Here is a 24,359-nt window from a genome sequence, read left to right as displayed (position 1 = left end):
CATTTAAGTAAATTAATGTAATTAAGATTAAATAAATATATGAACGAGCAATGTTAGAGCGGTGTAGACTAAGACAGTATAGAATACAGTATATGAGATTAGTAATGCAAGATATGTAAACATTATTAAAGTGACTAGTGTTCCATTTGTTAAAGTGGCCAGTGATTTAAAGTCTATGTATATAGGCAGCAGCCTCTATGTGCTAGTGATGGCTATTTAACAGTCTGATGGCCTTGGGATAGAAGCTGTTTTTCAGTCTCTCGGTCCCAGCTTTGGTGCACTTGTTCTGACCTCGCCTTCTGGATGATAGCGGGGTGAACAGGCAGTGGCTCGGCTGGTTGTTGTCCTGATCTTTTTGGCCTTCCTGTGACATCGGGTGCTGTAGGTGTCCTGAAGGGCAGGTAGTTTTCCCCCGGTGATGCGTTGGGCAGACCACATTACCCTCTGGAGAGCCCTGCGGTTGCGGGGGTGCAGTTGCCATACCAAGCGGTGGTACAGCCCGATCGGATGTTCTCAATTGTGCATCTGTAAAAGTTTGGGAGGGTTTTAGGTGCCAAGACAAATTTCTTCAGCGTCCTGAGGTTGAAGAGGCATTGTTGCGCCTTCTTCACCACACTGTCTGTGTGGGTGGACCATTTCAGTTTGTCAGTAATGTGCCAAGGAACTTAAAGCTTTCCACCTTCTCCACTGCGGTCCCATCGATCAGGATAGGGTTGGGAGGTGCTCCCTCTGCTGTTTCCTGAAGTCCACGATCCTCCTTTGTTTTGTTGATGTTGAGTGAGAGGTTATTTTTCTGGCACCACATTCCCAGAGCCCTCACCTCCTCCCTGTAGGCTGTAGCGTCATTGTTGGTAATCAAGCCTACTACTGTTGTGTCATCTGCAAACTTGATGATTGAGTTGGAGACATGCTTGGCCATACAGTCATGGATACACAGGGAGTACAGGAGGGGGCTGAGCACGCACCATTGTGGGGCCCCAGTGTTGAGGATCAGCGAAGTGGAGGTGTTGTTTCCTACTTCACCACCTGTGGGTGGCCCATCAGGAAGTCCAGAACCCAGTTGCACAGGGCGGGGTTCAGACCCAAGGGCTCAAGCTTAATGATAAGCTTGGAGGGTACTATGGTGTTGAATCCTGAGCTATAGTCAATGAAAAGCATTCTTACATACAAATTTCTCTTGGCCAGATGGGATAGGGCAGTGTGCAGTGTGATGGTGATTGCATCGTCTGTGGATCTATTGGGGTGGTAAGCAAATTGAAGTGGGTCTAGGTTGACAGATAAGGTAGAGGTGACATAATCCTTGACTAGTCTCTCAAAGCACTTCATGATGACAGAAGTGAGTGCTACGGGCGATAGTCATTTAGTTCAGTCACCTTTGCTTTCTTGGGTACAGGACCAATGGTGGCCATCTTGAAGCATGTGGGGACAGCGGACTGGGATGGGGAGAGATTGCATATGTCCGTAAACACACCAACAGGCTGGTCTGCGCATCCTCTGAGGACGCGGCGAAGGATGCCATCTGGGCCGGCAGCCTTGCGAGGGTTAACACACTTCAATGTCTTACTCAAGTCGGCCATGGAGAAGGAGAGCCCAAAGTTCCTGGTAGCGGGCCACCAACACACTGTGTTTATCATGACACAAGGCAAGACGCAGATGCAGACACAGTAGGCAGATGGTTGGAATTTAAGATCTTTAATAATCCAAAAAGGAGTAGACAAGTGAATGGTCGTGGACAGGCAAAAGATCAAAACCAGTTCAGAGTCCAGGAGGTACAGAGTGGCAGACAGGCTCGAGGTCAACGCAGGCAGAATGGTCAGGCAGGCGGGTACGGAGTCCAGAAACAGGCAAGCGTCAAAACTGGTAGGACTATAAAAAGGAGAATAGCAAAGGCAGGAGAATGGAAAAAAATGCTGGTTGACTTGGAACATACAAGACGAACTGGCACAGAGAGAAAGGAAATACAGGGATAAATACACTGGGGAAAACAAGTGACACCTGGAGGGGGTGGAGACAATGACAAGGACAGGTGAAACAGATCAGGGTGTGACAGTGTTATCCTCAAAGCGGGCGAAGAAGGTGTTTAGCTTATCCGGAAGCAAGACATCGGTGTCCACAACATGGCTGGTTTTCCTTTTGTAGTCCGTGATTGTCTGTAGACCCTGCCACATACGTCTCGTGTCTGAGCCGTTGAATTGCGACATTACTTTGTCTCTATACGGACGTTTTGCCTGTTTGATCGCCTTGCAGAGGGAATAACTATACTGTTTGTATTCTGCCATATTCCCAGTCACCTTGCCATTGTTAAATGCGGTGGTCCACTTACAGTTTTGCGTGAATGCTGCCATCTATCCACAGCTTCTGGTTAGGGTAGGTTTTAATAGTTTCAGTGGGTACAACATCTCCTATACACTTCCTGATTAACTCAGTCACCGTATCAGTGTGTTCGTCAATATTATTCTCTGAAGCTACCCGGAACATATCCCAGTCCGCGTGATCAAAACAATCTTGAAGCGTGGATTCCAATTGGTCAGACCAGCGTTGGATAGTCATCAGCACAGGTACTTCCTGTTTGAGTTTCTGCCTGTAGGAGGGAGAAGCAAAACATATACCCATCTTCTTCCCGGAGAGATATTTATTCCTGTCTGCACAATGAACTGAGAACCCAATTGGCTGGAACGACTAAGACAGTATATCCCGAGAGAGCAATATTTCCGTGAAACAGAGTATGTTACAATCCCTGATGTCTCGCTGGAACGAAGCCCTTGCCCTGAGCTCGTCAACTTTATTATCCAGAGACTGAACATTTGTGAGTAATATACTCGGAAGTGGTGGGTGGTGTGCGTGCCTCCTAAGTCGGACTAGAAGACCACTCCGAGCACCTCTCCTCTGCCGGTCTGCTTCTGGAATCAGCCCCTGAGGAGTGCGAACAAAGGATTGGCTACAATTCAGTATGACAAAAGGAGTCTGTATTGAAAACATGTCCACATCAGGGGAGATACCTATTTAGGCAATACCTAGCTGCTAGGCTGCTCAGTCCTGGCCCTGGGGGCCTACTGTTGGTTGACACTCTGGCCCAACACACCTGAAACCAATAATGAATGTTTCACTAAGATCCTAAAGCTGAGTGGGGACAGGGACGTGGACCCTTAGGGACACGACGGGGCAATTCTGCTATATTGTGCAAGTAAAAACAGCTCTACAGTACTATTAGGCCTGTGATATGAATTATATGGAGTGTGTATCGTTTCTGTGTGTTAATATGTAGGTGTATTTGTGCCTTATTTCCAAACCTTTCCTTGAGACATAAAACAAAAACATGGGAAGGAAGTTGGGTAGAGAGTTGAGTTATTGACTAGCCTGGTGGGGGTTGGGTGTGCTGGCGGCTCTGGCTGGCTGGGCGGTCTGGCTAAAATGTTATATAGAGGATGTCTGAATGAAGACAATCAAAAGTCTTTGTATTTTTTAAAGAGTTGTTCCTGTGTTAGTATATTGGTTAAAGGTGCAACACAGTAATGATTATTGAATTGTCATTGATCTAGTTCAATCTTATCAATCACTTAAACATATTTAATAATGATCTCTTACCTAGTTGATGACTGGACAGATTGTGTAGAAATGCAGGAAATTAGCTTTAGATGCTCCCAAAAATGGGAGGAGCGTAGGTTAGGTCCTCCCCCACTTCTAAAACCAAAGTTGCGTCCCTGAACACATGCATATCTGTATTCCAATACATTAGGGCCTAATGAATTTATTCCAATTTACTGATTTCCTTATAAGAACTGTAAAAGGGGAAATCTTTTAAATTGTTGCATGTTGCCAGTAGAAACAGTGTCATAAGATAAAGTGCTACCCAGTTAACTGTATTGTAGCCTACATGCAACACTAGTTCTCATCATGCTATGTTGCTGCATTTGTTCCTAGAACACGATAAAGGGAAAAGAAAATGCAGAAATTCACAGTGACAAACTTATAAATACGTCTTTGAAGTGGCAACTTCGTTTACCACATCTGAAAACTGAATTTAGCAAATCAAGCCTTAACCCAAGCGTAGGCCTATCAGAGGACTTCTGAGACTGTCACAGAAACACGGGGAGTTATTTAAAAATGCAACACTTGAGGAAAGAAAATACATTTTTAAATAAAGGCCAGCCTCAATTTTCCACGAGGCTTCTGATGAGCCCAGTCCCAGGAGAGGCAGCATTAAAGGTACAGTAATTAGCAGAGCCCGGCTAGCTCTGATTAGTCCACATTAGCTTTTTACAGTTAACATATGGGCCATTTCATTTCTCTGTGACGGTGTTCCCTGATAGAAAATGTTTAAAGGGGGAGGAATGGAGAAAGGAGTTTGTCCTCAAGTGACACAGTCATATGCTATCAATATGCTGCCATGTTCTTTTGGAGCTGGGGTTGTGTTTTAATAGGCCTGGTGGTTAGAACGTGGCAGGCGTTTCATAGGGACAATGTATTGTTATGCCTCCATTTCTTCTTTTTGAAGGATTTTTTTACAAATTTATTTTTTTACTAAAGAAGGCAGACGTCCGTTGCCATGAAGCTCTTCCAAAAAGGAACAAAGGGGGGCTATTCCAAAACAGAGTGGTCGACAGTTATTATATGAAATCACCACACATAGAGAGTCTTGGCTGGGAGAAGGAAAACAAACCGGCCACATTCCCCCTGTACTGTAGCCTACTCTGACTCACGTCTTGGTTATGGAGTTGGACAGAGGGGTCCCAAGCTGAACGTAGTGTCATATGGCAGAATTGTCATTCTTCTGTTACCTCTCCCTTATTCACAGACCACTCTGCAGTTAACCCTGCTCCTATTATTTATACTGCCCTATTTACATTACATATTTATGTTGCCAATTACTTTAAGCATATCCTTCCTACTCTCCGTCCAACACTTCGACAACCCCTTTTAACAAAACAAGCAAATGGATGAAACATTCCCATGCAGCAAAAACTCGGTCTCTTGGATCCAAGACCGCATTCATGTTTTTTGTCAAAAGTTGTGTAGAGAGTGAAATGTGGCGCTGAAATCATTGGTGGCCTGCCGGGCTCGTTTGGTCTTCGAAAGTGTCTCTGCGTGCCAGGAGGGAGGTCACCCAAAGCTGGAACTCGTTCTGTCTTTTATTCTCTGTGGAGATTTAGTGAAACACAACCACAAAGCTAGTTTAAGTATGTCACTCTCCCATCGTTCTCCCAGTTCTCTGCCAAGGCATGAGACATCTGATTCAGAGAATAATGAAATGCAGAAAAATGGCTTTCCCATAATTAGACTTTCTCTTATCTCTGCTGAGCTCTGTAAAAAAAAAAATGCGCATTCCATAATGGCATAGTCTTTGCATTGGCTTTTAAAAAGTGTATAAACAGAAACTTCTGTTAGGGGGTATGAAAGCAGTTGGCTGATTTGAAACTGATGTGAATGCTGTCGTACAGTACCACACAGCTACAATTGTATCTCTGGATTATTTGTACACTCAATCCATATGGAGATATGCTGACTGAGAAACGCTTTCTGACAGTATTTACACAAATCACGTTTCTCCTCAACAAATACAATAGTTGGTTGATACCCTACCAGAAGATGCAGTGATCTTGATTTAACTTGGAACATTTTGATTGGACGTGTGTTTGTCATACTAGACAGGGCTCCTGTTGCTTTAGCCTTATCTCTACATGCTCTTCCTCAAATAAGCTCTACAGGGAACTGATTAGTACATCCACAACGGGTCATCTCCCCAGCCCTATAGTGCTGTTGAGGAGTATGAAAGCATGGCACCTTATTGCCTTTCAAACGACTCTCAACCTACTGGGAGTAAGTCTAATTAATTATTTGAATCAGGTTCTTTTGACATACTTTGACTTTCAAAGTGGCTTTAAAGTGGCAGCTTCAGAGTGGAAGCTCTTTGGACTGGTAGTCTATGATACTATATGCTACAGATGCTGTAAGTGGTTGGTGCTTGAGGGTGTGTCTGGACCATCCCAAATTACATAGATCCATTAGTCCTCCTGGTATAATGATATTGATTTAGGACATGTTCTGGGACAACTGTTGTCATTGTTGCAGTATTGCAGAGTTGTCATCATACTGATATTTAGACATTGTAAAATGGATGACCACATTGACAAAAATGTATCTACACAGTCTATGGCTTTCTTGGGGTTTCTGCATCCACAACGAAGACAAACAATTTTCCTTGAGGGCAAGTCTGCAGTGTTGGTAAACCTGTGACTCCTGCTGTATCTTAAAAGACAAGGGACTCCTACTCCAGCCGAAAAGACAAAAATAGCACACGGCACAACAAAGCTTTGCTCCCAGAGAGCAAATGGTCAGAGCAGACAGGGAGTGTGTTTCATGTGGTCTCTAGTCATATAAGTAGGAGCAGAGCAGCTGTGATCTGATAGTGATGGAGAACACCTTGTCTGAGTGAGTCTGCCCTGGCCACTAGTGACCAGCAGAGGGTGCTGATTCACCCCACCCTTCCTCTGGTCTGACGTAGAGCAACGAAGAGCTGCTGACCAGCTTTGGATCAGTCTGGATAAATCAAAGCAAACATATTGACAAAAAGCCTAAACAAAGTATTTTCCTAGATTAAAGATTTTTCCCGATCTTCATCAAACATCCAGGAATTAGATTCACTCTTGAATTAAATGATCTGAAACCGATTGGTTTGTGTATATCAAACAGGACTTGTAGACGAATCGATGTGAACAATATCCAGGATAGAGGTCAATACACCCACCAATAATCTGTTGTGATTCTCTTGTCGTGAATCTCTCAGGTGTTTCAGATCCCTGTAACTTCTTACAGTATACAGTGCTGTACAGAAAGTGATGTGAGAATAGAATAAGGGGTTCACTGTGTACAGTACTGGACATGATGGCAACTTTAAAAGTGACACATTTAAATGGCATTACATAAGTCCAGATTAGGGAGCCTGTTTTAATTGCGGCCGTGCTTTGAGGAGCAGGGCTGTGTAATAGGAGCTGACAGACGTATGATATGAGTCCTGTGATCACTTATTAGACTACAAAGGCTGTGGCTGCTCCTCTCTGCACTGCTCGCCCTCCCATTCATTTACACTGTGATTGACTGTTTTATTTCAGGGACAGCTCCATTAGTTATATTTCGATGAGTGGTCGTTCGTCAGAGAAAATTATTAAAAGTAATCATCTCATCCGGGTTGTCTCTCTCTCTCACTCACTCACACGCTCACACACACTGTGTGTGTGTTTCTGTGTGTAGGTAGGCTCCTCTGATCACCCAGTATTCATGTTACATCATTGTATATGTTTGTTTAACCCTTAAAACAGACATTTGCAATTGGAGGAGGAAGGGAGACTTTTTCCAATGTGCTTGTGGTTTCATACAATGCATATGAAAAAGAAAACCTCAGTGCTCATATTCAAAGGATTATTTTTAATTTCCAAGTGTGTCTGAGACAGGCCCATTTGCATAGAGCCTGTCTCAGACACACTTGAGGATGATGCTCATTCACAGGCTTGAACGCATCACACAGGCACACACAGATAACTTAACATAGTATCATTACTTTTGTCAATACTTCTTTCATGATACTGTAGCTATGCAGTATAAGGCAATGGAAGAGCCAGACCACAAAATAAGCTATTTACTAGTATGCATTCACTATAGCACAATTCAGAAATCACAGTTTGGGTTCTGGGTTCAAGAAGTGTAACTAACAATATAGTCAGATATAAATGCTATTAAAACTTTAAGATAAGGTGTAAATCCTCACTATTAATAATATATTACACAAATACTAGCAACTAGCTCCAAGCTTTAGGCACAACAGGTCCTCTTGTCTGTTCATGAATCCATCCATTGCTGTAGATAAAATGTCCTTATCACTTCTTCTCCAGACCGAAGATCTCTGGGCTCTCAATGAGGATGAACTCCACTATCTGGTTCTGATAAACCATGTTGACCGCCATGTTCCCACAGTCCAGCTCAGGCCACATGAGTGTCGGGCCAAACACGATGCTGATGCCTTGTGTCGACATCAGGTTTTTCCGTGAACACGTCAGAATCCTGCAGAGAGATAATGGTTAAATTATCTGGGAAAACAAGAGAGAGCTTTGATTTAGATGGTTGAGATTGAAACAATGGGATATTAACTCATGAGTCACGAAACGAGTCTTTTCAAGTCAACATCAATGACCATCACAAAAACAGACATCTCATTGCTACCGGAAAATGTTGGATCATTTCTGCACACATTCAGTAGATTTGTTAGCAAGGCTGATTTTTACCCTTCAATGGCCCCTGTTGAAAACATCTCTTATTTCAGTATTGGTAACTCTGTATATCATCTGTGCACCCAGCTTTGTGTAATCAAAGATCCAAAGATGTGTACTTTCACTTCGTGCCACACATTCAGCACCGGCAGTCAACTGCGGAACATCTATTGACTCTGATGTATCTGAATAGGGAAAGTTACAAAATAAATCTGGATGGAGTTTCAGTGTAGAGAGGAGGTCTGGAGAAGGTTTGGGGACTGGATAAAACAGGGGCAGGAAATTAAGAAGCACATGCAACTCTTGTACATTACGTACATGCTGTACGATTCTATGCCGCAATGAGGAAACTGTAGATGATATTCTCTACTGTACAATCTGTAGTGACCTGCTTTTGTTTCACTGTACAGATTGCCTCGCCTTCTTCCTTGGCCATAATCCATTAGATATACTGTATATTCCATTACCTTGACATGAGCAGTATGCTATGCAGGGTGTATATGAGGACTCAGTGGTTGTACTTTCTGGAGAAAGCACAGAGAACGTGATACAGGGAGGCTTTTTGAGAAGTATTCTTCCTGAGCTGAGGCTTGGCTGTGGGACAAAGACCCAGGCAGGCCCAGGCAGGGGGACCCACTCCGCTCCAGTCTCTACTCCCTCTGTGGAGGAGGCTGCCGCCCACAGGCCTCTGGGCCCATTATGGAGTGAGGCCTGGAACGGGATGGAAGGGCTGTGGCGTGGGGCGCATCTCCAAGCTGTCAGTGGGATCTTGACGGAGCGTTCTGAGGTGGGATGGGGTCCCTCCTTGCCCAAAACAGATCCACACAGGGCCTCTCAGCAGATAATTGCATCCAAAGGTATTGTCAGGGTGCCAGGATTAGGCACTGCAGTGCCTGAAGCTGGTCTTTTGGAAAGCCCTAAGTGATGTTATCTATGGCTTACATGTCATAAAACAAAAAGCAAAATAAAACAACAGTCTGAATATCTTTTCCATTGCCTAAATGTAGTGCACATGTATAGTAAGAAAACACACTAGAAAAGTTCAATTTGATTTCTTTCCCTTTTTCCCCAAAGTATGGAGTTAGTATTCTTTGTGACAACTACTATAATAGTTAAGTTAACATAACATCTAGCCGATGTAAAGGCAGATGTACTGGTATGCAAGAGCTCAATCAGAATAGACATCTCAGATGGACTGACATTCACATTAGGGATAGTCTGTCTAAACAGTTGATTTCAGTGCTACAGTATATGTCAATAAAACACATGCCTGGAAAGGTCACGATCAGGCTGTATCTCTCACCAATGGAAATATGCCTCTAAATCGTTAATCATGTGGGATGGTCAACATCTTGCTCTGCCACATGTCATTATAATATCGACCCAGCGTGTTCATACCATGCATATTTCTCAAGCTCATTACTAAGAGAAAGACATGATGATGATCCAACCTGACACAATCATTATGAATAATTATCCTCATCTCACTTTAAGCCAAATTTTTTTATTTTCCATAAAATATGCTATCATGCTACGGTGTCAGAGCGAATCTGTATCAATGTGCTGTGGTAATTTATGTATATTAATAATGTTCAGAGTGCTAGCTTTAGCAATACAATGTAGCTAGTACTGAACAGTGTCTCCCCTGTGCCATAATGCTAGTAAGGCACAGAACACTGATGTCTTGGAAGGAGCTATATTGTGAAAAGAGTGCCATAATTGATTCCAGACGAGAGCACTTACGTTCACAGGTGGGAGTGTAATTGCAGGAAGTGAAATTCACTGCCACCTATTTATCGGTGCTAGCAAAGCAGAATTAGAGATTTACTGTCACCGCGTGCATGTACTGTACGATTCTGGTCAAATATATATTTTAGGGGATGACTGGGAAAAACAAAGATTACTGAACGCACGTACTTGAGGTGGACAATATGATGTGCAAGTGCTTTTTATTTTATTTTAGACTTTCGAAATGCAGTTGTATTCACCTGATGAATAGAGTTTCTATCCATGCACTTACCATTACTGTAGGTCTGTGTCTTTGCATGTATTGTGTGTCCATGTGACTAAGTGTCTTGGAGTGTGTCTTGGAGTGAAACCTGATTAAAATGTGTACACGCTATAATTTCCTATTTATGTCTGCAATTAACCTCAGCCCTGTGCCTGTGTACAGTACATCACTGTTCTCTGCCTGTCTGACCATCAGCGTTTTAACTTAATTAGAACACTGCGATGATCTAAGGGTCTGGATTACCATGCCTAATGGTTCACTAATGATCTCAAATAAGGCGACTCAATTATTAAAGTAATTCCACTGTATATTATTATTATTCATTATTAAAGTAATTCCACTGTATATTCACAGAAGGAATACATCACCTTAGTTCTCAGGATCATTCTGCCTCGGCACAACGGAGACTGGTATAACTTTGTGTAGACTAGCTATTCCTCATCTCCTCTTCCTCTGACTACAACGGCTACAACCTCTAACACTAGCTATACTTACAGGAAACAAAATCACACTTCAAATACTTCACACCCAAACTTGCAAGTAATGACTAGTCACCAACACCCTGGCACAGTGTTTCCAAAAAGCCATGGTGGCATACACAGCTCATATCAGCAATGTCCATCCTACCCTACCCAGAGAGCTGACCAGAGGGGACTCGTGATTTGATCTGACGAATCATTGATGTCTCCTACATGAGCTGACGTGCACGGCCCAAGATGCCAATGGTAATTAATTAGCATCTAGTTTCTCCAGGCGGGGCATGACAGAAAATGAGAGCTGGACCATGATGGGGTCCCCTCCTTCTTTTCCACCTCCTCCTCCTCCTCCTTGCCTGGAAGGCTCCTCCTAATTGGGTCAGGATCACTGACTCCTTCAGGATCATGGGACAGATAATAAATTGAGGTGGGGATGGGAAGAGAGAGAGAGGAAGGGGCAGGGAGCCGGAGGAGGTGGGGACGAGGAGGAGCGGGGATGGGGGGGGGGTGGTCTAAAGCTCGAAGGTTGAAACTATAAGTGTCAGTCTCGTAAAGTGAACAGACAGCGCCCCATTTGATCTGAACTAAAAATACCCCATGGGACCAAACATTTGAGTTGAAGTGTTGAAAAGTTTCCAAGCAGCGAACATCTTCTTGGTGCACTATGGTTAAACAACACTGCATTGGATCATGGCAGTTGAGAGCCAATCATAAGAGCTGTCCTAGACAGACCTATGTCATCCATTCTGGTTCAGCAGCACCCATTGATTTTGATTCCTCTCCTAGCCTTGGCTGAGGCTACCTATCACACCTATAGAGGTTTGTTTTCCACTCTGTAGTAAGGTCAGCAGGAATTGAAAGCCCATGGATTTTTTTAAAGCCCTTGTGGTAAATGGTACCATGAACAGCAGTGACAAAAACACTTACAAAAAGGAGAATAAATAGAATGGCTAAGTGAAGGTACACTTCAGAGAATCTGGTTTCCTTGACCACATCATCACAATGCAAGTACACAGCTCGATATTGAAGCCAGACCCTATGGATCGGGGGGGGGAAAGGAACACTGGTTCCACACAGGCAGAGAATGAAGCCACAACAAAGCAGTCAGAAAACTTCATAGACTCCTACATTACTGAAGGCACAGACAACCCAGCCAGGACCGAAATAAAACCGCTCAGTGAAGCCTGGGATCATAAACCACTCTTCCTTCTGGAATAAAAGTAGTTTAATATGGGAGGCAGGGACACATTCACACACTCTGTAATCTCATTTGATATCCTCGATAAGGCAACATGCACCACTGATAAGCGTTTGTCAGCGTAAACTTCGTACTCTCATTCTTTACCTCTAATTGTCTTCATAAGATTTTCTCAGTGTTCCCTGGCAATCTCAGAGAATTCTTTATACACTGTGCCTGTGCGCCCTCCAATGCTGCTATGCTCTTCTCTTTGGGGGGAAAAGGCAAATAATACATGTAAAAAAATCACACATGATCCCAATTTACTGTGGTCTGGTGTGAAATTTAGATTAGGCAAACGCATCTAGCCTATGAGAAATAAAGAGTGGAACTGGAAGTGAACGCGGTATGGAGCGAGACAGAGAGCGAGAAAGAGGGAGAGAGAAATAAGTGAATTAGAGCTAAACCACATCAATAGGTAAGGGTGTGGTAGCCAAAGTCCTGGATCTGGTCCCTAGGGGCCCGTTCTCCTGCCATTCTGTCACATGAGACGTTCTGGCTTGATTATTTGCATGGTGAGAGGGCAGGGAGAAGTCATTTTGTGGTGGGGGCAGACTTGGAGGCACTGCCTGGGATTTACTCTGTCCCCACAATCCCCGCGCAATGAAACCGTGTGAGCAAAACAATGTGTCAGTAACATTACTTTACTCAGTCCATTGATAGTTTTTATGAGGATATTATTCAACATATTCTATTATGCAAAGCTGCATAAAGGAGCTGCAAAGAAGAGCTGAGAAGGACTGAGAAATAGGATAGAAATGCCGCTGAAACCATTCCTTGAACTAGGTGTGTCATTGCCGAAAGAGAGAGGGGGAACGAGAGGTAGAGATAGGAAGATAGAGAGAAAGGAGAGAAAAAGAAAGAGCGAGAGGAGGGAGACAGAAATAGAGAGAGAAAGAAAGAGAGAGATAAAGAGATAGAGATGTTTTGGGGTTATCTCTGCAGGCAATTCTGCATGGGGATATGAATGGGGGATTTGGACTTATTGAGGGACCTGGCATTCGAAAGCAAACAGACAAACACACACACGTCCTCTGCTGTAGCCAAGGGGTATGTTCCAGTTAGGGAGGGGCTCATCAATCTAAAATGAGTCATTTGGCCTCCTGTGTGGGGTGGTAAATATGGAGAAGGGTAAGATGGGATAGAACACCTCTCCTGGGACATGGGTTTAGCCATATGGCCCCTTTAGCCTGGCCAGGACAGTCAGAGTGGACCGGGGCCAGGCAACTTGCACACGCAGGCAGCACTGAGGTCATTTCCCCCTGTCCTACACACATGGGGCCGGGATGCCATGGTCGGGTGGAGGGAAGGGGGATAGGAGGGTCATACGTAACTTTCTCCAGAGCTTGATGTTTTAGTGTGACCTCTCCGTCACCCTTTACTGTACGTTTGACCCTCTGTTGTCACTCTACTTTTTAAAAACACTGGGCTAATAGAAAAAAATGACTGTTTATGAGTTAGTAGTACTACTACTGTAGTACTATCGCATTCGCCTACCGCATTCTACAATCCATCCGAATTCTGGACATTGAATACAACATGTTCCGGCTGTGCTCCAATGACATTAACAGGCTGTCAACTTACTTCTGCAGGTGTCTGAAGAGTACTCTCATGGTGTCCTGGTTGGGTTTAGGGAGCTGAAGTACTAGCTTCTTTATCACCTGCACCTTCTGCTTGCCAGCCTTCGTCTCTGTTCCGAAGGAAGATTTGGAGGAATATCGTTAAGTGGCAACACTATAAAGATTGATTATCCAATTGTAGATGTTTGTCTGATTATTCACATTCAATTCAAGAGTAAGTGAGACTTTACTTAGTTTAAAAAAAAATGGATGGTCATTATTGTTATTACTGGAAACCATTAGAGCCTTTCTGTTACTGTAACACAACACTTGGCTGACCAATTAGCCATCCCAAGGGAACCTCCCAGTCTCCAATGGGGAGTCAGATGGGCCCTTACCCATAATGCCTTATATAGATGGCAAACTGTTTGGCGACATTGTGTCTGACCTATGACCCTTATAAATTGGTAGCATCCATCATGTTGTGCTAGCTGATGGGTAACACTCTTAAGACTGCACCTCCTCTCCTGATACACACTGTTCTGTAAGAGGAATACACCAATGAAATCTCTCAAACAATGTGCATGTCTTTCAATGAGACTTTATTTGATTGTAATCAAAACAAATGGAAATCTAACACTATGGTCAGATGAGTTAGATAATCCCAGGGAGAAAATCCTCGATGATTTAGTCCTCATAGGGGCCAGGCCAGGTGGGGACGTCAATACAACCAGTCCAGGGATCAAGCTCCTTTTCCAACCCTGAATTCCACCCCAAAACAACTTTGCGTTAATCTGAACAGATGTTTGCTTTCTGTATTGCTACTCCATTTAGGAAGAGTTGGGGAAACACGTGTGAATGTGTGTGTTTGTGTTGATGTATTTGCTGAAGAGGGAGAGAGTGAAAAGTACTAAAATAGTTTTTGTTATAAAACAAGACAAATCCAGTCCTCAATCCCTGATAAATATGACAAGAAACTGCAACACTCAGTAACACATCTATAGTCCAAAAACTGTCCCACCCACTGTGGCACTACAGCCATGCAACACCTCCCATCCATCTGTTGAAACCTGCTACCTGTTTTTTTTATATCGACATCCTGCAAAGAGGTGACAATAACCTCATGCCTGTTCTACCCTCCCTGTACTCACTGCTCAGCATCCTTCTCTGACCTCCAGAGGAACCCACAGGTTAGGTTAACACTAATGGCCTAATGGAGTCTACTCAGCTCTGCTTGTTCTCATTACCCCAGGTTGTTAGCAGACAGAGCCGCAGAGCGAGGCGAGGACAATGTTTGGCCCCCTGTCTGTCGTACCGTGGAGGCTCCCCTTGAGCACGGCCAGAGCAGATGTCTGCGTGTACACCGAGCTGGCACAGGCACAGGTAGCAGATGCCCACGTCGGGTGCCAACCCTGCCAGTTGGGCACAGATGGACAAACCCGTTCTGGGAGAGAGAGTAGGGCCCCTGACCTTCTGCTCTAGGTGAGCCTAGCCTGAGCTACGCTCTGCGCCGGCCCGGCAGGATGGAATGTGTGGCAGCTTTCCCTGCCTGGCGGACAGGCTGTCACTCTGAACAGAGTTTTCCTGTTTAGTTTTTGTCCTCAGAATTAACTATGACTGGAAGTTATCACTGAGATTATCTGAATTGACTAGAGATGACCCACTCTGAAATAGATCAGGCAATATATCTGTTAAGTACAATGCAGAACTGTTTATAAGAGGCACCTGCTGCTACACAACTAATCAATAGTAGGCCTCACCCTAAAATATTTAATCTAGTCTACATTACTGGCACAAAGGACATGATTCATTCATTACTTTGCCGTTGGTGGCTGACATATTGGAGATGCCCCTCAGCTCACCATTGTGGACAGATGGCGAGGACAGTGTCATTAATTTAAAGCAGGCTGAAATGCCCTGTTAGGATTATAGCATCTACATTTGCTGATTCACTCCAATGTACCACACACTGAAACATACAACCTGACCCAAAAGTCACACAGGGTCATATAATATGGCACTGGATGAGCAATGGAGCCAGATGAATACGGTAATACTGCTCTTCACACAACTACTCTAAACCAGAAGATCATTTTCAGCCTTCGTATAAATGAAGTTGTGATTATTTAATTGACTGAGCTGACTTTTGGCAACCATAGCAAGCATAGAACATTAAGTGTGATACCATTTCCTGGAAGACCCTATTTCTTTTTTTTTGCAAATCCAATATGGTTATGAATCTGGCATGAACAGGAGTAAAGCCTCTCAATGATGGGAAACATCTCAAGGGATCGAGCGTACCCCACAGAAGACTAAACGAACATTAGTCATGTCAACTTTAGTCCCCGGCTGCAGCATTAGGCAGCTTTTGGGCACCTAGAGGGGATTGAGTGATTTATGAGCTGCTATGACAACAGACCATTACAACTCCCCATCCAGGTCTGTATACAACAGCACAAACAAACATGGCTGTGCCAATGAAAATCAATACTGTGTATGGGGTGTAACCCAAGGAATAGTCCTTTGATCCCAAACAAATATTTAAGAATTGCTGATCTGTATAGATTGGAACAAGAAGGTAAATGTCAAACAAATGCATACAACCTTTTTTTTGTAGTCTGCTGTAAACTGTGTATGTGACAAATAACATTTGATTTGTTTTGTTTTGAGGTATCAAGTTGGGACAATAAGATTTATGGAATTGTCGACATTTTTGCATTTGTGCAAAGCTACTTTCCCAGTTATTAAACATTCGCAATGTAAATCTTAAAACCCAATGTTAGTCATTTGAGAATGTCAATAGCTGTATATTCATAGAGATTTCTGTGAGAACCAATTACTGTACAATAGCCTCAAGTTTTTCTTCTCTTTTCGATTTCTGATAAGTGTTTCAATCGGTGACACAGTGACTAGATACACATTCAGCATCTAAACCTCTGTGTATATAATCCCATTATAAACGGGGGAACTGTATTTTGTTTCAGGAAATCTATCCGTACAACCTCATCTCCAGGCTTAGTGTACTGCATGGCTCACTAAAGCCCCGTCAAGGCAAATATTAGCAGAAAGCAAATAATCCTGCAGGTTGTGATTAAGATTTTAAATGGATCCCAATTGTGTGCTTTTGGTTAATGAATAACAAAGTCTTGGAGGATGGTGTCTGTAATTTATTAAACATGAAAAGCTCCTTGATGAAATATAGAAACTAGATATTTTTGCATTTCAAACGATTTGCATGGCCAGCTTACTTGCATGCAAATTTGTTTTTAGAGCGTTATAAAAAGAAATGAACTAATAAGTACCATTGAATGCCCCCATTTCATGAAAAGGTAGTATCTTCAAGTATCTTGATCAAAGGTAAAACCTAATTATGAGGAATTATTATTCTCAAACTGAAACGTTACCTACCAATTGAAGAAGTCTCAGCACAGTAGTACAGAAGTGCAGAATTTCTAGATATTTTTTTTTCTCATTTGTTCAATCTTTAATTGCATATTCATGAGAGTGCTTTGCACCACATTCCCCATTACAGAAAATACACAAACATAATTAATACTCATTATGAACACAGGTCCTAAGTTAATAATCCATCTGTGATTATGATGAGTGCTCTGTATGCTCTCAATAAGTCAGAAATAGAAACAAACCAAACAATGTGAAACTAATAAAAAGCACTCCTTTCTATGCTACAGGACTTGTAGGGCTCTTTGCTCTCTTCCTTTCTGTGATGTGCACTTTGTATTTGAGTTAGACTATAGAATGCTATTCTCTCCTACTGTAATGGTGATTATCAACTAAAGTACGCCAGATCATAAATACGTGCAATTATTCATATGTAAATGATGTGTTTCTTTGAAGCTTGAGAAGTGGTGTGTAACCCAAGATGACCTGGAGATAGCGAGGATATCACCATTATAACCACAAACGCATTTCAAACAGATACCAGACACTACAGAGAAATGTGATTCTCTCTTACGTTTGTCATGTACAGGCATTTTGTCTTCCCTAATCTACAGTATTATCATAAATACTGAACCCACATTGGTAAAGTTATTGCTTAAGTGGGTGAATCAACCAACCCCAACTGAGACACAATAGATTCCCTCGATTCTCTCTGCAGTAATGTTTTTCTGCTGCGTTTCTGTTTCTGTGTCAGTATGGTGAATAAATAAGAGCCATGTATAAAACTGTGCTAGCTAGTTAATGAAGAGAAAGTCCCTGGCTTGGTGGAGATGCGGAGGGAGCAGTATTTAGACTTCTCTCCTCGTCTGTGTGGCCCAGTTACTAACTCACATGACTCCATTTCCATGGTTACTGAGGGCATAGACAAGGACCAAACAACTTGGGAAAATATGCATCTTTTTCTAATTAGCATTTTTGAATTAACAGCAGAAGAATTTTAAGGATGCCAGCCAATCTAAAGTTCTGGGAGCCAAACATTTTAATACAATCACTTATGTTTAAGAGAGTTCCAATCTTTGTAAATATCAACAGTTAAACACACACATGAATGCATACAGATAGCATCCACTCATCCATGAACATGTAACATCTTAGTTCTTGTAACCAGTGTAAAAATGTCTCAACTCAAGACTCCGCTCCTCCCCCGAAACATTTACACTTTTACGGCAACACTATCAATGCCGCCACCATCCTCTACAAAACTATAGAAGCAGCGCTCGAACGAGATCAAGCTCAATTCACCAGTGTTTGCATTGATTTGCTTGCGAAACAAAAAGGAGCGTTTGTCTGCGAGACAGGTGGCTGGAGATTCCAGATACCCCTCTCCGATACTGAGGCCCACATGAATAATAGAACGTGGTAAGTTGGTGCCAGGATCACGGCCTGCAAACACAGCTGCTCCTCTCAGCCTTCCAAGAATGAACAGCTCACTTGGAAGGGAGACAGGGAGACAAGGCCTGCATGGACACCACCTGAGGACCTCAGACTGAACAACTCATCAAACCTACGGGGCTGAGAGGGAGGGAGGGGAGGGAAGGGGGCATCTGTTCATACAAAAGTAGAGAGAAAACAAATGAAACAGGAGACCAGAGAAAGAAAGAAAGAAAGAAAGAGAAAGAAAGAAAGAAAGAAAGGGAGGTGTCAGACTGAAGATATGATAAGTGTTTGCATTGTGCTTAGGATATTTAGGAGATAACAATATCATGTCTCCATTATCCGTGGCTGAGAAAATCCTTTCATATGATGTGAATGGACTGGACTACATCCAATGCTACACTCTCCATCATGTTGTAGTACTTGTAAGTCTTTTTGTCCAATGGGACCCAAGCGCTTGGCCCATGATTCCGGTAACGACACTGCCCATTCGTAACAACACATGCACACTGGCCATGGTTCCAGTAAGCTGCAACACTGTTGGCTCTTGGAACGGTGGTTTCAATTAGAGACCTGGTGATGTGTACTGAAACCTGCCTAATCAGCTCACCTCCCGTCCACACAAGCCACGGACCCATAGGAACTCCCCGTAATGCAACCCCATTACAGGGCCAGCCAGCAATGGGCAACGTGACTCTAATGATGACAACCCATCATCTCCATCACCAGGAGACTCTCTCCCTGTCTCAAGGTCTTAAATGGGACATGAAGTCAAACAACTGTTTACTAATAATGTGTTGGCTGCAGATTAGGCCTTGCTCTCATGTTCTGGACAGTTCAACCAGCTCATTATCTTGGACTAGGACTAGGTCGTCTTAAATGACGTGAGGCAGGTGATTGCCATGTGCTGATGCTAAATCTTCACAGTATTTTTTTTCAGTATCTTTGCAATATAAATTAATGGTGTACGTCACCATATGGTCACTAATGCATCTATTTAGCTGCACAACTACATTCACTTAGTGGCGAATCTGTAGTGACTCCACCCCTGTCCGTTTCATCTCTACAGCGGAGCATGGCGTACCAGGTTATCCTAATTACACCTCCTGCTATGAAGGGCTTCCTACACTGCTAATTAGTTGTCTAAACGCTGTCTGAGACTCATCAGCCGTGCACATACTTATCTGATTAACTGGATGTAACCACCTTGAGCGCCAGAGGGGATTCTGGCCTACATTCTGGAGCATGTAAATATTTATTGCCAAATTATAGCACCACCTTGGGATTGTTTTCGCAATCTGTTTCCGGGGGCTTCGAGGGTCTCAGAGAGAATATTTGGGTATGGGATGGGACAGCATTGACAACAGCAGGCACTTTTGTTCAAATGACACATATAGAACAAATGAAAAAATAAATAAGGGGTAGAAGAAAAGGCATTATTCAATATAATTTCCTTATGTTTCATCCATGGAGCTCAGGAGAGAGCTGATGCTCCCTGTATTCCAACCCTGAGGTGGGGTTACAGGGCCCAGGTAGCATTTAAACACAAGTGCACAACTTTTAACAGTATTGTTTACACAAGGTTAACACTGGCGTCAGTAGGACGGCAGCTAGGGTGGGAGCCGGAACAATGGCATGATGGGGGTTAATGTGTGGTGGGTGTGTGGTGGGGGTGTGTGTGTGTGTGTGTGTGTGTGTGTGTGTGTGTGTGTGTGTGTGTGTGTGTGTGTGTGTGTGTGTGTGTGTGTGTGTGTGTGTGTGTGTGTGTGTGTGTGTGTGTGTGTGTGTGTGTGTGGTGAAGTAGAGTGGAAGTACGTCGACACATGACTGTGTCAGATCTGATCTTGTGTTAGTATCTGTCTGGACTGCCAGCCCTGGCTGTCGTGACCTTTGACCTGTGGAATTCCCCCCACTAACCACTAGGGGATGTCAGGGGTGCGAGAGAGAGGTGACCCACCTCACAGTTCGACAGCGACCTCTTTTGACTGGACAGATCGAGAGAGGCAGAGAACTCTGCAACCTTTTTGAGACCACCTGGTGTAAGTGGAGTCAACGATACAGTACATTGTACATGAAGCACAGAAAGAAATCCTGTACATACTGTGTAGATCTATCTGAATGTTTGAAGAGTTTACTCACCGCCTCCAAATGCAACCTAAAGTTCTAACTCTGAGGTTGTTCTCCTCTGGGCCCATACATACTGTATGTGCCAAGTGACCATGTGGAAAGATGGCTATTGATTTCACCCCTGTTGCTTAGCAGAGAGTGGAGTATCAACTTAGCATACTGTACCACGGCTCAATCCTCAGTGGTCTTTCTCTCTCTCAGCCTCTCTGAATGAAAAATCGTTTAGTGTTTAAGTGAGCTGCCTTGAGGACAACGTTTCTAGAGGCAAATAAAAGCGCATGGAGTACAGTATAAACAGGATTAATGCTAACACACCACAGGGCCTGATGCATAAGTTACTATGTAAAACCCAGGCAAGCCTGCCTATTTCACTGGTAGAATAGCAACCGTTACACAGTTCTGACACAAACCGTTATTAATCTGGATCTGGAGAATTTCATTGCATTCCATATTTTCAGTCTTCTTGACCTCAAAATGAAAGTGACTGAAATCTGACTGCAAGCGCAAGCTTTGCGAATATGCTGACACAAACTAATGTGCTGATGACAACAGCAAAACATCTAGGCTGTATACTCACTGATGGCCTCCACAAACAGCTCAAATAATGGGAAGGGAAACAGGGGCTCTGGCAGCTCCCGGAAAAACATCTTGAGTGCCCCGGTGACGACGTGGATGTCCTCCCATTGGCTGTCGTCCAGGTTAAACTCCTCCTCTGGGACAACACCAGGAAGAGAGGGGGCAAGAGAGAGGGGGGAAGAGGGGGAAGATTCGGAGAGAGGTGGGAGTGGGAGACAGAGAAAGAGAGAAAGAGAAGGAACAGGAGCAGTGAGAGAGAAAGAGAAAGAGGGAGTGAGAGAGAAAAAGAACAGGAGAGGGAATAGAGAGGGAACAACAAAGCTTTAATTGGGAGAATTTGCAAAGGCTAATTACTATGCTAATGTTTACCTGCTAACAGCGGAGCTCGCTAACAGGCTCCCAGCTACCCAGAGGTCTGATGAAGCCACATGTGTTGGATTGGGTTTCTGTTCTAGACTGACATATACCCTCTGTTGAAATCAGTTAGTTCTGATAGGGCTGAGAATAGAGAAAACCCCTGGTAGTGACAGAGACAGGCCATCAGGTGACGAAGTGATTCAGAGGCACCAGGCTCAATATGCCACAGGAGGAGTGCAGGATGATCCAAAGCCAAGATGACAGGCCTGGAGGTCTGAAGACAGTGGAATGGTACAGCACAAAGTCACATTATGCTGTATGTTGAAACTGGAAATAAGCAATCGTTCGTTTCAGACAACCCTGTTACATGATAATAGGAATAAAGTGCCATGGGAACTTCTGAATCATTTTCATAGAGATAATTATCTTAGAGAGATTTTATCCATCCTTTGAAATTAGAGTAATGTATTTGGCATGTCAAGATCATCTTAGATCTTCCCTTCCATCCTAGGCCAACCAAAAACAAAGGCAATGTGTTGGAAAGCCAGAGTCATAGAGAATTACATAAAGCCAGAAGGGTATTTCTTTTTTTTTCTGCACAGTTTTAGGTACTCCCTAGAAAAAAGTCCAGACTTTCAATTAGCCAGCCTCTCCAGTGTGTGCACTTGACACATCTGAGCTGATTGCTAATCAGCCCATGGTTTCCTTGTTTGTATTGAATCCTGGTACAAAACCCACTCAGGGAAACTGAACCTGCTGCGTTCTATGGTCCTGAAGGACATAGTAGCCTACTACATGGTCAATGTTTTCAACCCACTCTCACTTGAGATTGTACTGTACTGGCTCTCTATAACTATGGGGGTTGGGAGCACATTCAGGATAAATGGAATGTGTGGGACAGAATGCAGGCACATGGTGTCATTGTGTCAGAATGCTTGGAATGAGCAAAATGTTGATGATGTCACTCTCCCCTCAATGTCCCGCATCACAAACCACTTCTTTAATCTCTAGGACTGCAGGGCACAGTAACAAATAATGGTGTCTCTAAATAAAAAGAAGGTTGCTAGCTACCTCAAGACAGAGAAATACGTTCCAGAGTGATAAATTAGGCTAAAGGTCAACCAGTCTATTCTTTATCCTCAGAGCCTGGACAACAACAAATGTTCTCTTGTTGGTTTGCTGGAGAAATGCCCCAGGAGTCCCTTACAGGAAACATTGGATAATTCAGATGAAGTACGTAGACGTGTTTCACTGGAGGCCCAGATCTGACTTGAATTCTCATGAGGGATGCTTTATCCTTCCTTTAACTCTGAAAGATCCCATTCTTAAGGTATTCATCAATCATTTTTTATTTGCCAAAGAATGCCTTGTGATCCGTTACTCATTCACCATCAATAGGTCTCTACAGTTATTCATAATTAAGTAGAGTTACTCAGTAACTACCCAGAATCATCCATGATTATTGAAGATGGCGCCAGAGAGGATGGCTGCTGTTTAATTTGCTCTTAACCAACCGTGCAATTTTGTTAGTTTTTTTGCATTGTTGGTATCTTATTTTGTACATAATGTTGCTACTACCGTCTCTTGTAACCGAAAATAGCTTCTGGACATCAGAACAGCGATTACTCACCTCGAATTGGACAAAGAATGTTTCTTAAATGTGTCAGACGGGAAGGATATACTCCAAACATCCGAAAAGGCCCTCATCCTGTCATTCGCTGGAAAAAGAAACTGAGATTTTGCGGAAAGAGATCGGGGTGCCTTGTGAGGATCAGGTGACGAGTGGATAATCTGCCGTTCAATCACTGGAAAATAAATTAGATACACTGAAAGCACGTATATCCTAAAAACTGAAATATTTTATGTTTCACTGATTCGTGGCTGAACGATGACATACAGCTGACGGGTTATGCACTATCGGCAGGATAGAACAACAGCTTCTGGTAAGACACAGGGCGGGGACCTATGAACATTTGTAAACAACAGCTAGTGCACGATATCTAAGGAAGTCTCGAGGTTTTGCTTGCCTGAGGTAGAGTATCTCATGATAAGCTGTAGACCACACTATCTACCGAGAGAGTTTTCATCTGTATTAAACGTAGCTGTCTACATACCACCACAGACCGATGCTGGCACTAAAATCGCACTCAATGAGCTGTATACAGCCATAAGCAAACATGAAAATGCTCATCCAGAGTCGGAGCTCCTAGTGGCCGGTGACTTTAATGCAGGGACACTTATATCAGTTTTGATACAAGGACGTTAAATGTGCAACCAGAGGGGGAAAAAAACTCTAGACCACCTTTACTCCACACACAGAGACGCGTACAAAGCTCTCCCTCGCCCTCCATTTGGCAACTCTGACCCTAATTCTAAAATTATATCCTGATTCCTGCTTACAAGCAAAAATTAAAGCAGGAAGCACCAGTGAATCGGTCTATAAAAAGCGGTCAGATGAAGCAGATGCTAAACTACAGAACTGTTTTGCTAGCACAGACTGGAACATGTTCCGGGATTCTTCCGATGGCATTGAGGAGTGCATCACATCAGTCACTGGCTTCATCAATAAGTGCATCAATGATGTCATCTCCACAGTGACTGTACGTGCATACCCCAACCAGAAGCCATGGATTACAGGCATCCGAACTGAGCTAAAGGGTAGACCTGCTGCTTTCAATTAGTGGGACTCTAACCCGGAAGCTTATAAGAAATCCCGCTATTCCATCCGTCAAACCATCAAACAGGCAAAGCGTCAATACAGGACTAAGATCGAATCATACTACACCGGCTCTGACATATAGACTACAAAGGGAAGCACAGCCGAGAGCTGCCCAGTAACACGAGCCTACAAGATGAGCTAAATAATTTCTGTGCTCGCTTCGAGGCAAGTAACACTGAAACATGCATGAGGGCATCAGC

The 24,359-nt window shown here is 43.4% G+C and overlaps 1 protein-coding gene across 6 annotated transcripts in view; it reads right to left on the bottom strand.

Moving 5' to 3' along the window:
* Nucleotides 1-7,402: 7,402 nt before the first annotated feature.
* LOC109867325 (rho GTPase-activating protein 15) overlaps nt 7,403-24,359 on the bottom strand; it is a 52,143-nt gene continuing 35,186 nt past the window's right edge. For 3 of the 6 annotated variants that reach the window (XM_031796064.1, XM_020456436.2, XM_031796068.1), the window contains exons 11-13: nt 21,085-21,219; nt 13,570-13,675; nt 7,403-8,055 (exon numbers count right to left, since the gene is read on the bottom strand). In XM_031796064.1, coding sequence (XP_031651924.1) covers nt 7,872-8,055; nt 13,570-13,675; nt 21,085-21,219 — 425 coding nt within the window. In that variant the 3' untranslated portion in view covers nt 7,403-7,871. The remainder of the gene's footprint in view (nt 8,056-13,569; nt 13,676-21,084; nt 21,220-24,359) is intronic. The other 3 variants (XR_004203984.1, XR_004203992.1, XM_031796072.1) reach the window with 3 other exon arrangements.

The sequence above is a fragment of the Oncorhynchus kisutch genome, linkage group LG2 (assembly GCF_002021735.2).
Source record: "Oncorhynchus kisutch isolate 150728-3 linkage group LG2, Okis_V2, whole genome shotgun sequence".
In the NCBI taxonomy this organism is placed as follows: domain Eukaryota; kingdom Metazoa; phylum Chordata; class Actinopteri; order Salmoniformes; family Salmonidae; genus Oncorhynchus; species Oncorhynchus kisutch.
The sequence above is the reverse complement of the archived record's forward strand: the minus strand, read 5'-3'. Positions and strand labels throughout refer to the sequence as shown.